This window comes from Rhagoletis zephyria, unplaced genomic scaffold, assembly GCF_001687245.7.
Source record: "Rhagoletis zephyria isolate East Lansing unplaced genomic scaffold, Rhagoletis_zephyria_1.1 Rzeph_scaffold_00001, whole genome shotgun sequence".
NCBI classification, from domain to species: Eukaryota; Metazoa; Arthropoda; class Insecta; order Diptera; family Tephritidae; genus Rhagoletis; species Rhagoletis zephyria.
The window spans coordinates 1,437,384-1,452,582 of record NW_016157085.1 but is presented as its reverse complement, the minus strand read 5'-3'; the positions used below and the strand labels follow the sequence as shown (position 1 = coordinate 1,452,582).

The 15,199-nt window shown below is 35.1% G+C and overlaps 1 protein-coding gene across 1 annotated transcript; it reads left to right on the top strand.

Moving 5' to 3' along the window:
• The first annotated feature begins 624 nt into the window (after positions 1-624).
• Positions 625-14,864, top strand: LOC108359906 (UPF0396 protein). Its single transcript, XM_017612015.1, has 8 exons — positions 625-888; positions 8,115-8,320; positions 8,864-8,935; positions 9,008-9,139; positions 10,398-10,510; positions 10,581-10,692; positions 11,171-11,626; positions 14,568-14,864. The coding sequence occupies exons 1-8, from the start codon at positions 853-855 to the stop codon at positions 14,827-14,829; spliced, it is 1,389 nt and encodes a 462-aa protein (XP_017467504.1). The 5' UTR covers positions 625-852; the 3' UTR covers positions 14,830-14,864.
• Positions 14,865-15,199: the final 335 nt, after the last annotated feature.

The window sequence follows — 15,199 nt, the reverse complement described above, 5'->3', positions numbered from 1 at the left end:
AAAATTTTCAACGTAGTTTCGAGGGAGATTTGCATATGTTTTTATAATCGTACAAACTTATACAATGTACAACACTTTATCAACATACATACATAGAGAAAAACCACGCATGCGCCGCATCGTCGCTATTTGGTTTCCAGCAGAAGCTCATTTTTTCGCTGTTTATGTTAAATGTTTATTGTACTTGTTGACTAACACACATATGTACCACTATTTGACTCTAATTATTCCACATGATTTTTACGAATTTTAGCCAACCATTTTTCCACGCTCAGCTACCTACCACTTTGCCAATTTTCTGATTCTAAGATAATTAAAATATACTATGTGCATATGTGGGGAATTACTCTCATTGGAAGAGAGACATACCTACTGGTTGGTGTATGCCCCATTGCCGTTAATACGGCCTCTGATCCACTCAACCAACCGCTCATGGCTTTTCTCTTCGCTTCACTATGACCCAGCGGCAGCGCTATTACCAATGATTTAAGCCAAAAGCTACCAAAAATTATTACAATAATGTTATTAAGCGGCCAACTGATGGGTAGCAAAGAGGGAAATATTAAATAAATACCAGGTCAAGAGCCGGGATGCGCGCATTCGCATTGTATTCATAAAACTAGATAGTCAGCGGCTTGGTGAGCAGAGCGACTGATCCCGTCTGAGGCTTTGATTGAGTAGTGATTAGCCAGCTGAAAATACCTATATTCTAAAAAGACAAAAAAAAAAAAAAACTACAAAGCGCTGAACAAATGTGGTGCTAAAGTGAAAAAAAAACTGATTTTGCAAAAACATATAAAATTAATTGTGTTTGGTGATTAAATTTAAGTAATTCTGTGCACAGTGTTGCTGATGCGAAGGAGAATTAGAATGAAGCAACTGAAGTGGGTATGTAATTGCTGATTCACTGAGGAAGATTTTGAACAAACAGCAGGAAAAAAATGTTGAGCTTTATACAAGCCAAATAGGTAGATACATATGTATGTAGTTAATTATGAAATTTCCAGTTGTTTTCTTTATATCTGGTCTGTTGATCGATACAAATAGAGAGATGTTTTATACAAACACTAGGTGATTTGACCCATTTTTGTGGCAAAAATTAATTATGACCAACTAAATAAGTAGATTATTTACCAAACAAAAATTTTAACCCTTGACGAGGAGAAGTCGTTAGGAGTCACTTTGCAATTTGTGTTTTTTTTTTTTAACTTTGGAAAGAAACTTTTCTATATATTCGTATTAAAAAATGGAAAATGCCAATTAGTTGTAAAAACTATTTACATAAGGACTAGTTTTGAAAAACATTTCCAAATTATATTAATTTCAATTGAAAATCTGAAAGGTCTGATTTTCCTAATTTGTCTGCTGAAAATTTGCAAGAATCAGCCTTTGCAGTAACAAAATTTTAAACAGCTTATTGTTTCCTCTCTTGGTTGAATTTTCAACCTCCGTCCGTACTGACAGTATCAAGAATATGTACTTTCAAAAAAAGCCATTTTTTCAGAAATTGCAAAAAATCGCTACATGAAATTGACGAACTAAACTAAAACTCTTTATTTTGACAGTTTAAACACGGCCAAATAAGGCTAACATTTCAAAAGCGTTTTTAAAATTAATTTTTAAGAATGAAAAATATATGTATTTTTTTCTCCAGAAAAAGTTAAAAAAATACGAGTTTTAGTTCATAAAAGTATTTAATTTTTTCTTTATTTCCTAATAATAACAATAATAATGATGATAATCGGGAAAAATTTGAAAAGTAAAAAAAAAACTTTAATAAAAATATCGTAAAGTCAAAAGCTTATAAAAAAGTCGTGGCTCATTTTAAAAGTCCTCAAATTTTCAAGGTATGTGTTTTATGAATATAAGAACTTTTGAACTTAGAATTTTTTCTAAACTCTAAATAAAGTTGTAAGAAACAATTTTTATTTAATTATAATTTATTATTAATTTAGAATTTGCAATACAATTTTTTTTTTTAAGTTCAAATATCGTATTCTTAAAAAAACACATCCATTAAAATTTCAGGACAAAGAACAAAAAAAATTTAGTCAAGAATGTATATGTATAAGTTTTTGCTTTTACGATTTCAATTTCAAAGTTTTGTAATTTTTTTAAGAACCAAAAAGTTAGCCATAAATGTATATGTACAAGTTTTTGCTTTTATGATTTTTTAAATTTCAAAGTTTTCAAATTTTTTTTAATATACATATGTACATACATACATATATTTTGAATATAGCCCCAAATATCCCCTTTAAAACGAGGCTAGAGCAATTTTCGTAATTGCAATAGTTTTTGAGATATTCAAAAAATAAAATGGCTATTATGAAATTTTGAATTTTCGAAATTTTTTTTTATTATTTTCTTTTGGCAGAACCAGCGTTGCTGCGTTGGTAATTTTTTACCAAAACTGGTAATTTTTTTCTTTAAAGAAAGAATTTGGTAATTTTTTTTTCCATTTCGTACATTTTTTTTCAATTTGGTAAATTTTTTCATCGTAAGTCTTTTAAGTTTTTAATACTAACTTACTACTTATAAAAATTTAGATCTTCTAACCTCTTTACAATTGCAGAAAACAAAAAAATTGCTTATGTACATATGTATGTGTCTGCACCTTAAGAGAGCCAACAATTTAAAGGTCCCTTTCACGTTACAATTTGCTTTGACAACACAAACCTTTTTGTATGAGTGTGCAATATAGATGTTTAAAGATACCGCCAAATATTCCCAATATGGCGGCTCGATCACAACCCCTACAGTCCCACAAATCAGATTCTTGGATCATTTTTACCTGCTACAACAATTAAAAATCTTTGTTTTGGAGAACTTTGTTATACGAAAACTATAGAAGAAAACTTCCGACCAAAGTTCGTCCAAATTAAAAATGGTCAATTCCAACCCGTTGATCGATTTGACATGGATTGGCCCATTTGTATATTCTACCATATATATTTGGATCATAACTCGCAATCTTCTCAGTTTACGTAAATTATTTTAAAATATTAGCTCGTTTGGTAAACAACAACAACAAAAACTTTCTTACAGTTTGACTTGGAAAGAATCAGACGCAACCGAAAGAGAGGTTATATGTTTAGAGCACACCGTGAGCGAGCCCAAAGCCACGACTGCAGCTTGGCTAACAGAGTAGATGTTAACCATCTTCTGGCTCTCAAGATATATGATTTTGTTCCTTTTTTCCAAAAAAATAAAAAATTGTGCGTCGCCACCAATCGACTGTTTCCTTAATAACAGCTATCTCTGCCAGGAAAGTACTACAATGATCTTGATGAACAGAGAACTGCCTGTAAAAGATCCCTCCACCAACCCATCCGTCAAGCTTCAACCAATTCATGTACAAGTTCAGTCGCGCCTCTTTCCAACTTCTACTTCCCGTACACATATTCCCTGGGGGAATGTTCAATAGGTGAAGAAGCCCTTTATAATCAATGTATTGCTGTTCTTGTTTTATCGTCGAAAAGTGGTATCATGAGAAGATGGGTCCGAGACAAGTTTTAATTAATGCAGATTTGGGGATAGTATGCAATAACTATCTAAGAGCGCGGAACATCGATATTTGATCACACAACTTGATCTGTATTCGATCGGAGTTTCTTCTGTTCTGCTGTTGGTATGGTACGGAATCTATTTTTTCAGCAATGATTCAATGCAAATATTTCAATTATGGAGAGCACAAGAATTTTATTGTGATTGTGTAACTTTTGCTTTCAATACGAAAAAAATAGTTTTTGGCACAAATTTAAAACAATGGTCATATTATCACTTATTAATGGCAATAAAGCTTTTATACTCACACCAACAGAAAGTTAAATAATGAAAAAATGTAATAAAAGAGGAATAAAAACACAAAGTCCAATTTTATATTCCCAAAACATTTTTATACTACCGCGCAAATGACCACGACACGTTGGCGCGCATTTAGCCATTTATTAATTTTCCAAATGTACATATGTATGTACATTAGGGTGGTCGAACTTTTTTTTCAGCTACCCCCAGATATATTAAGTTAAATATTAAGTATTTCCCTTTCCGATTGCCTAAAACAAAAAATTTATTTGTTAAACAAATTTGAGGTTTGTAGTTACACTATATTACCTATATTTTCAATGTAAATTTATTTCGTTGAAAATAAAAAAATACTAAAGTTTAAAAGAGTAAATTTGAAAATCATGTAAAATCTTGATTTTTTATTCCATAAATCAAAAGTATGGGCGGCTTTTATCCGTTTGAAAAACAAAAAAAAATGTACTACCTGCAATCGATGTAAGGTTTAAAAGTGTTTATTACTTAACTGCAAGTAGCAGGGTTGCCAGCTGTTAAAATAATCAATTCCATTTGAACTAAGGGATTTAGGTAATTGAAATATGTATGTATGTATCAGTCACGCGAAAGAGGTTTAAGAAAGTCTTAGCTTGCAAGTATTTTGAAAAAGGTTGCCGCCTGTTTGTAAACTCGAATTTAATTAAATTATAACAAAATTTATGTATATGAAATTTTATAAAAAATTTATGTCAAACGAAAGGGTTACGACATCGTATTCGTATTGATATGTTTTGAGTAGATGCATTTCTTTTATGTTACTGAAGGACTCTTAAATTAACATTAAATTTTCAGAAATTTTTTTCTTCACTCATTTCTTGATAAATATGTAAAATTTTTTCTTTCGTTTAACACTTATGTTGCTATACATATTTCAGTTGCCTAATTCCCTTAATTAAATTGAAATGGCAAGCCTTCTACGTGTAGCTTAGAAGTAAAAGCATTTCCAAAACCATTTTGATTGATACCCATATTAAAATACATATACATATACTGCATTTAACTTTTTAAATAATTTGAATAAAATTTTTTAATTAAAAAAACTTAAAAAAAAAAACTATTGCACATCTACAGGCCAAGCACAGTCAATCGTACATATCCTTAGTATAGTATGGAAAGAGCGTAACTCACATCTTCACTGAAATGCAAAAAAGCCACAACTAACTAAATTTTTTTATTTATTGCATAAAAGGATGTGTGGACTTATAAATCGATGAAATGCATCATAATCAATTCAAAAGTGAATTTCGCATTTTTAGTCAGTTACGGCTTTTTATATTTCAATGACGATGTGAATTATGTCCTTTCCATACTAACTAACGATATCTATGTATGTATGTAAATGCTACAAGAACCCGAATTTACAACTTTAAACTGGATTTACAGTGAAAGTTTACTCGGGTTCACTAAGAAACAAATTTTCGTTCAAATCTCTCCATAATTCCAATTTTGCCCACATTTTATATGGAAGGGAAACACTGTGTGACTTAGAGCTTCAATTTTTCGTATGTAAAATTTATGGATACAAAATAGTTTACCACCCTAATGTACTTATATAGTATGTATGTATGTACATTTTGATTCTGTACTTAATTCGCATTGAAAAATCTATGCTGTTGTTGTTGTGCGTGGGCTACATGTATACTGTTTTTTTTTTTATAAACCGCAACATAAGCGGAAGTCGCTCCTGATGCTTGACTAGCAATGCGTGGAAAGCACGAGCGCGCACTTTTCAACATTTGGCCAATTGAATTTTCACGTATAGCCTGTGTTGCGGTTACTGTTGTTGTTGCAATCATTTGTACACATCGCTCCACAATTTTTATATATATATTTTTTTAACATTTAAGCAGCCGGTATTGGGGCTCTCAGGGCTACTAATGGCATAGAATGATGTCAATGTTATTTATCATAATTTTATGAAATTAAAATTGGCGTAATGTAAACTTAAAAATTGTGCTTAAAAATCCATATTAACTTTCAGTGTTTATATAAGCGAAAATTTTTTTGTTAACAAAATATTGGTATTGGAGTACGAACAAAAAATTATTTATTTAACTGCATTAATTAGATCCGGTATAGGTAATCATAATGGCGCTGACATGGACAGTTTTGTGAGCGAATACATATCACCGAGCGGTTGTGTTTGTGATGACAGCAGTGTCACCAGGGAAGTGTTAAACGCAGTCACTTCGCTTAATCGTTGATTTGTCATGCTGGTGTGCAACTTTGTATGAATTAGCAGCAGTCGCGTATTTTTTTTTTTGCTGCACAATCAAATTGGGATAAGCGTCTGAATGTGTGGTGGAAAATTATGATTTACGATCTGTGATGTTTTAGTAGTTGTATGCGTTTACAGGTTCAAAGCGAAGTGGTTTCCACCGATACCTGTGTGCGCCCATTTGCCCATGTTATTATTCTGTTTATTTTGTTTTATAGATAATGTACATACATGCATACATAGGTATGTGATTGTCCATATGTATGCATTCCTCCATATTTTTCCTCTGCAAATATTGTGTTTTTTTTTTTTCATCACGCATTCCACTAATTGTGTGGCGCGCATTTGTCCCAAATAGTTGCTGAATTGTAAAATTAAATTGAACTAATGCGTTTGCGATCGACGCCGTACACGGCATGAAGATCGATGGGTTCAGTGGCATGAAGATTTATCGATAACGAAATCATTGCCCTCATTTCACTGCAACTATTTTTGGTGTTCTGCCATTTATGCATCTGCGTTCTAATAACTTTTTCAGCAACTATAGTTTTCTCTATAAAATTCTATTACCCGAAATTATTTTAATGAGGTCAATTTTTTTATAGCAATTTTTCGATGGAGCGGAGCTGAAAGTTTGGACTGTTGAAAATATTTTTAACCAAGTATGTACCTCAGACTGTACCACCTTAAAAGCAAACAACGAAAAGTTCGGCATACACCCCTGAGTCTAAAATAATTTTGGATGGCAATCTGGCAAAAAAAGTTGTTTTTGCCGAACTAGGGCCGCCTTTTAACGTTTTTCGGTGACATCCACATTTGACAACAAATAGTTGTTTACAATAATAGTACTGGAATAATCAAAGTAATTCCTCAGGAGAAATTTAGTGATTTTTGTAGAGCTTAAAAAATGTTCTCATCCAGACCGAAACATCGTTATGTATATATCTATATATAATTATTTAGAAGAGAGCCTAAGTCCGCCAAAAAAATTCGAAATCGCTTTCGAATCGAAACACTTCCTTAGCAAAATTTAAATGATTTTTGGCGAGCTCTGATTAACTGGCATTAGGGTGATACGTTAGGATGGTAGGCACTTGAGTTCCAAGAGCTTTCGAACAAAACCCGAATTTCTCCTCGAGACAAGAACACCGATGTATCATTATTTAAAATCCGACTGTAAATCGAAGTTACGCCAGCCTCTCATACCACCTGTATACAGTTCTTTCTGCACTTGATCCTTCTACTGTGGTCTTGAGCGCCAACGTTTTCGTTGTCCAACTCTAGGTGCTGGATCTCTCCGTCGGAGTATCGTCATCCAAACGAACTATTACCCAGGCCTTGAGCTGCCTAATTTCTAGAGCTTTCCCCAAGCCTTCTCCTAATTGTTAGATAAAGTGACTTGTATAGCGTGATGTTTATTCATCGAGCTGCTTTTCAATTGCCTACCGAGCTAGTTTAGTGAACAGAAAAATACACTGAGAATAGCATAAAGACGAAACCGGTTTGATGCCAAACCAAGAAAGTAAGAGGGAAATTCGTCGTTGGTGGGAAGAATCTGCTGACTTCCCTGCATGAAGGAACGCGGCACAATTTAAGCTTAACTTCGAGCTGAATAGGTATATTATATTCATCGAGTACCATTCTAAACGTTTATGTATTAAGAAGCATATTAAGGCGGATAAGGCGGATCTCTATGCTTGCATTAAATACACATACATACATATCGTCGTTTAAAGTACAAAACCGCGTATCAACAAAATGCAAAACCGCGTATGTGAGGTTGCATAAATTATTTTTTAGAGAGTAAAAACACTCAAATTTCAAAATGGTTCTCTTTTTTATAAAGCAATCGCATTTCTGGATAGTATATTTCAGGTCGAATGAATAAGGATTGAGCCAAGAGCTTGTGTGAGCAAATCCAATTTTTGCCAGCCAATGTCAGTTACGCGGTTTTGCAGAATGACGATACGCGGTTTTGCACTTTAAACGACGATATGTACATATACGAGTACTTGTGCATAATTAATCTAAACTTCCTTCTCTATTTATGTAGGTTATATGGCTGGCTTTATTGCTCCAACAAGAATGGATCACAGCTGCACAAAAACAACAAACCACCTCCTCTAAAACAGAATCATCTATAGTACAATTGTACGATTCAAATCGTGAAGAAGCAGCAGCACCACCACCAGAAAGTGCTTTGGGTTCAATATATCGCAAGAGTCGACAATCGAGATGTGTGCGATGCTATGAGGATCGGTGAGTAAATGTTTGAGGAAAAATTACAGTTAGGGGACTCCATTAAACTCGTAAAGTCTTAAACTGTGTAAAACTTGTAAGTTTCCGAGGCTTTTATGGGAACGCCCTCTTTGTAAAAAGGTGTAAATAGATGCGTAAAGGGACTGTCTCACAGATCAACTAGAATTTTGTGAAACAATTTTCGTTTTGTAGTATTTTCCATAGCATCCCGCCATCTTGTCTATATCACTCTTGGCTAAAATACAATTAAAAATGTTGAAAATTAGCAGAAAACTTATTCGTATTTATTTTCGTTATTTTATCATACATTTTAGTATAGAAATTTTGGCCCCTCGGCAACGCTGAAGTTTACGAGGTCATTTGCGCATCAAATTTGACTCGTAACTTTACGATGGGTTCGTAAATAGAGCTCCATACAAATTTTTTACAGTTCTTTTACGAGGCTCGTAAATTTACAGTTTTACGAGGTTTCCGAGGCTTTTACGAACTCAAGGGAAAACACCTAGTATGTTTATGAATTAATTGCATAATTTTACATTTTAGTCAAAGCGATGATCGCAGTCGTTACTACGGCAGTAGTGGTAGTGGTTACTCTAGTCGGTCAGCGGATAATTGGTAGGTAACAACTAAATCAATTATAAAATAGGAAACATTGCACAAATCAAAGTACGCATATTTTTTTTTTAGGTATTACCCATATGACCGTTATGACGATCGTTATCGTTCAGAAGATCGTTACCGCCCTGAGGATCGCTATCGTCAGGATTATGATCGATATTCCGCTTCCTACTCAGCGGGATCTTCATATTATCGTGACAGGTATGTAAAATGCTATAAAAAATTTTGTCATTGTATCTAATTTTCATAATTTGTGCAATAAAAGTTATAGCTGGTTATTTTACATCGATTTAATGAAAAAATTCCAAATAGTTACTTAAATTTTTTTTGTTCTCTAAACTATTTTTATAAGTGCGTCAATTGCCATGAATGATACAAAAGACAACAATTAGATGAGCTTTAAATATTTGGTTATTTGAAAGCTTTCAAGAAATTATTTTCAAATGATCTTGACCATAAACCGCATACTTACATAGTTAAAACATTGTTCATAAAAAATTAATTAACGAATAAATTATAAGCTTGACGTCATCCATAGTGAGTTATGACTGTGCGCTCGCATGATCAATTGCAGGGGAGTGTGGCTTGTATTGGGTGATTTTTTAAGAGCTTGATACCTTTTTTTTTAAAAAAAACGCATAAAATTTGCAAAATCTCATCGGTTCTTTATTTGAAACGTTAGATTGGTCCATGACATTTACTTTTTGAAGATAATTTCATTTAAATNATACCTATAGTATAAAAATGTATCTACATATGTACATATGTGTATTAGGGTGATCCAAAAATCAATGCGAAAAAAGTAAAGTTCGAATTTTAATGCTCTCATGAATGTTTATTTCGAGATCAAAAAAATATTTAGAGGTCGCTAAAAGCGCTCAAACTTTTCCATGTATTTTATATTGGGAAATGTTTCGTAGAAATAATGTAGAATTCTTCAAAATCAATATTTTTCGATCGAAAAACTTTGTTTCTTTTCAGAAGACTTGCAATAAACAATTTTTTATGGGTCCGTAATTGATTTTTCTTGGATTTTTTGGTGGTCCTATAAAAAATAATTAATATTACAAATAGTTAAATAAACAATTAAATATTATTATTGGAAGTCTCCTGAAGATAAATAGAGTTTTCCAATAGAAAAATATTGACTCTCAAGGATCCTATACCATTTCTACGAAAAATTTTTTCCTTGAGGTCTATAATATTTGGAACAACAAAATGCCTCCTTGAGACAAGAACACCGATATATCATATTTTAAGGTCCGATTTTAAGTGCCGAAGATATGACGAAACATTTTTAAAGGCAACCCCAAAAAAGGTCAAAATTTTTTTTAATTGAATTTTTTTCTGGTACGGTCTAATGTACATACCTTTGAATAAGGATTCTGTGTAATGCTAATTCTTTGTTGCTTCCACGCCGACTAACCTCTAACTTACTAAATATTTTTCCATTCCACAGAGATGATCGGTTAGGTGCACCAACCTACGATCGCTACGAAGGACGTGGTGGCCAAGATCGCTACGATCGGCGCGGTGGTTATGAACAGGATCGTTATAGTGATTATTATCGTGGTATGTTTGTTTTGGAACTTTAAAAGAGCAAACATTTAATTTAACATTTTTTCCCTTCACTACTCTCTAGATCGTTCCTACGAACGTCCGCGTGGTGGCAGCTACGATCGTGACTACTACGATCGCTCCTCTTCATCGCGTTACGATTATCGCAACTATCGTCCTTACGATGAAACTTACAGGTAATGTAACGTTGATGTTATTAATTAAAAAAAAAAAAAAATATTAGAGTCTAAGCTTAACTCTTCGATGTACATATTTATTTATTTGTTATTTGAAACTGCTTTACCTTACCACTCCTATTTATTTTCTGTAATTTTAAATGTGCAATATCTCGCTTCTTCTTGTTTTCATTGCATATTGTCTATCTACCGTCACTGTAAAATAATGCAAACCAACAACAACACAAAATTGTAAAACATAAAATACCGACAAATCGTTAAACATCAACACCAAAAACTTTCCGCCTGTCCGCTGGTTTACCATTTCTTGCACTTGTTTTCATATTACTTAAATATAAAAACTATACTCGTATATGTGTACATATGTATGTAAATATACACCGCTTATAACCGTTCGCACCTACATACACCTACCATTCCTCCCTTACGCTCGCCCGTTTGCCCACTTGCCCTCGTCTCCCCCTGCAATGATCTTCAGAGGACAATCAGGCTTCGATAATTCTGGACGTGGCTATTATTTCGCAGCCGATGAAAGCGATCGTCGCCGTTATCCAACCAAATCCAGCTACGATGAACGTGGCTCTTCATCGCCCTGTGGTGTACAAGTTAGGGATTGTCCCTACGCATCTGGCGGCGGCGGCTACAGTGATACAACGCAAGTATCCTCAGGTCCTATAAACAGTCAACGTGGGTATGGTTATGGTTATAGTAATAGTGTGAGAAATGATGGTAACGGAAGCGGAAGCGGCGCTGGCGCTGCGACGCGAAACACAAGTGCCAATAATAGCAATAATAATACCAGCCAAAACCAAGGCTGGAGCTATGTAGATGATCGTAGTAAGGAGTCGAGCTCGCGGGGTAACGGCAGGGATGGAAACAGAGGACGTGAACGGGAAGGGGAACGGGAGCGAGATCGAGACGGGGATCGGCAGAGGTAAGTTCAAGTAGTTAGAGTTTTTCACAGTGTTGGCATTGTAAATATGTACAGACATAAATTGAAAGCCTATGTGCGGAGCTGGTATCTATAAAAACAAATTAATAATCTTGAGAGTGTATAAAGGCTTCAGACTTCCCAACTCAGTATGGCCTCCAAATGTGCCAAGATAAGGCACATTCCCCTAAACATAATTATTAGAAATGGTCATTATAGGGTCAGTTAAATAAAGTACATCTGCCAAGCTGGTAAAAAAAGCGAGAGTCCAGGTAACTGAGCCGCCTTGTCTGCTTACCAGGACAACGACATAGGAAATGGTTCATCAGTGCCCCCTATTCTTTATCCCGGCAACTTCTGTAAATAGCACAGCCTTCTCAGACCCTTAACTTCAAAAGTATCTCAGTCCATCGTGTTAAACCCTGGACATAAAGACCTTCAGTCTGCACAGTCGTACCCGTTGGTACATAAGCTTTTGATTATGGTACGCTCGTCACTTTTCCCGCTACGGTGGTTAAAGGAGATTGTCTAGTTTGCATTTCTCCAGCCGTGTCTAGACATCTCCCATTAATAACCCAGGAAAGCCAGCAATGTAGGACTTCAGCGTACGATTCCCAACTTCACTAATTTGTCTGTCAGAGAAGATAGTGACTTTTGATGATAGAGATCTGCTAAATATTCTATATTAAACAAGCTACCTTCTTAATCCATGGCAAAAGTTTCTGCAGAAAATCCGCTGCCATCGTCATCCAGACAATATCCTTAATCTTTTTTTGCTTTGAATCTACACGATTTACGAATAAAGAGAAGCAGACGGTTAGCTGTCAAAGCGCTGAGATGTTTGTCTCTCAACTCTTCGCTGCCAAAGGGGTTTCGACACAATTTCCTCGGAACCGTGTTAAAGCGCTCATTCATCTCTGAACACATTGGGCCTCATGCATAAAAAGTGAGCTTAAGCTCCGACTCGTTTTTCAGTACAAATTCTTGAGCTTGAGCTCACCCTTTCAGTGCAAAAATTGAGTCTGAGCTTAAGCTCACTTTTTATGCATAAGGCCCATTATGTGCAAAGGCCCAATACGTAATCTTTACCGTCTCATCCTCTTCAAGTATGCTTATCACAGTCAGAAGTTTATGCCACGATAAGTTCCAGCCAACAGTCCCACAAGTTGTCTGCAGTCCTATACTCAATGAAAGCACATATCTAGGAAGACCCTCTGAGATTGAGGGCAGCCCTTCGAAGCCTCCCAGTCATTGCTGAACGGAATATTCACCCAGTTTCTGACGGTGGCTACGATGGCCGGAGGTGGGTCTGCTATAACAGGTTGCGGACCCAGAATTGCCTGATCCGAGCTCCCTTTGGCTAAATGGTCAGATGACTCAGTAGCAAGAATGATAGAATACAAATTTTCGCCATTCAGAGAGGATTTTCGAAAACTATTTTTGTGTGACGTCATACTGCTGCAGATGCGTGAGAGAAATGTCAATACGCGAACAAGAATGCAAGAAGTTGCACAAGTGTGACGTCATACAAACAGCGAGTCTGTCAAATTCACGAAGAGCGGAAAAGCGGTACGAGATGGTAGTAGCCAACTTTGTTCTCTACATCGTGACTCATTAGAAGGTACTCCCGTATGACCTGGCGCCCAGAGTAAAACAAGTTCGTTATGTTTTTCAATGCCTTGAGTGCGTCTGGGCTGTCATTACAGACGCGTTAACTCTTGCTTCGTCACCTATTTTCTTTGACGTAGTCCTTAGCCTTCAGGATTGCAAATACCTCGGCTTGAAATACCGAGGCATTTGCCACAAGAGCGAAATTAAGATTGTCCCCGTTACCTTCGATAAACATAGACTCCAGGTCTTGATCCCACGCCGATTTTGAAGCCGTCAGTAAAGATTCTACAATGTGTAAGCCCGGGCTCAGTATTTGGGTTAAGTCAGCTTTCAGCTTCAGGGAACTCGAACTGAAATATCTTCTCGCGGATTGGATTGCCAATTTCGCTGAAAGTATTGCGGCTAAAGAAAAATACAACAGTATAAGTCAGGTGTACCATTCCAGCGGATCGTCATGGTTGTAGCAAAATGTAAATTTTCGATAAGAATGAACTTCATTTGTCAATTTTAATAATTAATGATGCTATAAGGAATGATAAAGACACTTTCAATATCCTGAAAGAAGAGATGAGGGAAATACACCTCATCTGCGGGTAGAAAAAGAATTTTTGGATATTCATTATATTTTTCAGCTGACTACGATACAGCATTCTACTTTGCATTCCCCGAAATGAAGCAAAGAGGCGAAATAAAAAAAAATATTGTAGGACATTCTACTTTGCATTCCCCGAAATGAAACAAAGAAGCGAAATAAATTAAATATTGTAGGACATTCTACTTTGCATTGCCGGCAATGCCTAAAAGTAGCGAAAAAATTAGGGCACTATATCGCTATGCCTTCTAGAACACGTTACCACTAAAAGCGATTACCGATTTTTTGCTGGGTAGCGAAGAACCAAATCAGGATTTAGAAACCTGTAACTAATTATCGCCCGTTATAGGGCACCACAATGTGGAAGAAAGTCGTCCATTTAATAAGTAAATCCGTAAAAATACACTTATTTCAAGAACAATCCACTTAAATTCTTTTTGTGTTGCGGAAAAATCCCAATTTATCACTGGAAGATATACATATTAATGCTTTGGTAAAATTTTCTCGAGTTTTTCGAGGCCTTTTCCAGTTTATATTATTTCCATATATACATAAAGATAGGTCTTAACTGTACATATACTATAAGCACACTCGTTTTGGTTTATTTTTTATTTAACACCCTCCTGATTCATTTTATAATATCATATATACTACACCCATATAAATACACATATAATATAATCTTCTTGTGAATGGGTAAAATAATTAAAAGAAGGCTTTTACTCCTCTCACCTCTTACAGCAATTCCTACAGTGGCCGACCGCCACGCCCACTAGGCGGCAGCTACCTCTTCGACAGAGACTCGAATGCGTTAGGTGATGAAAAGACGACAGACAATGCAGCAGACAAGGATAACAACGGCGACATTAAGGCCAATGGCGTCAGCAACATTTCATCGTCAGCGAATGCAGGACAAAACAAGGACATAACCAATGGTGGCGGTGGTGGTGTTGACGGTAATGGCTCAATACAAATGCAAACAATTGTCAGGGATAGACAGTGAGCAGTTCATCGAAAGTATTAAGCTTTGATGGAAGTCAGAAATTTTCTTATCAGTTTTTGTATTATTTTATAACATTTGCAAAATTTAATTTAATGCTAACCATAAAAAAATGAGATGTAAAATAAGAGAATCTTTTGCAAATAAAGCATTTTTTAAGTGTAAAATATTCGAATTGTTAAAGAATTCAATGGGAGATTATTGTAGTACCGAAAATCTAAAAATTGTTTTTCTGGTCATTATACATAACCACATTTTTTTATGCTCACACATACTGTAAATACTGGTTTACCAAAAATATCGACTCGTGCGCCACCTATCGTTAAAATTTTTGGTGGATTTATTCCTTTTCTTGTAGCTAATATAAGTTCTA

Bases quoted from the DNA above. Each gene is read 5' to 3' on its own strand.
- LOC108359906 (XM_017612015.1), top strand. From the start codon at position 853: ATGCGAAGGAGAATTAGAATGAAGCAACTGAAGTGG. The intron at 8,321-8,863 runs GTGAGTAAATGT...TTTACATTTTAG, and splicing joins GTGCGATGCTATGAGGATCG to TCAAAGCGATGATCGCAGTC. The intron at 10,693-11,170 runs GTAATGTAACGT...AATGATCTTCAG, and splicing joins CCTTACGATGAAACTTACAG to AGGACAATCAGGCTTCGATA.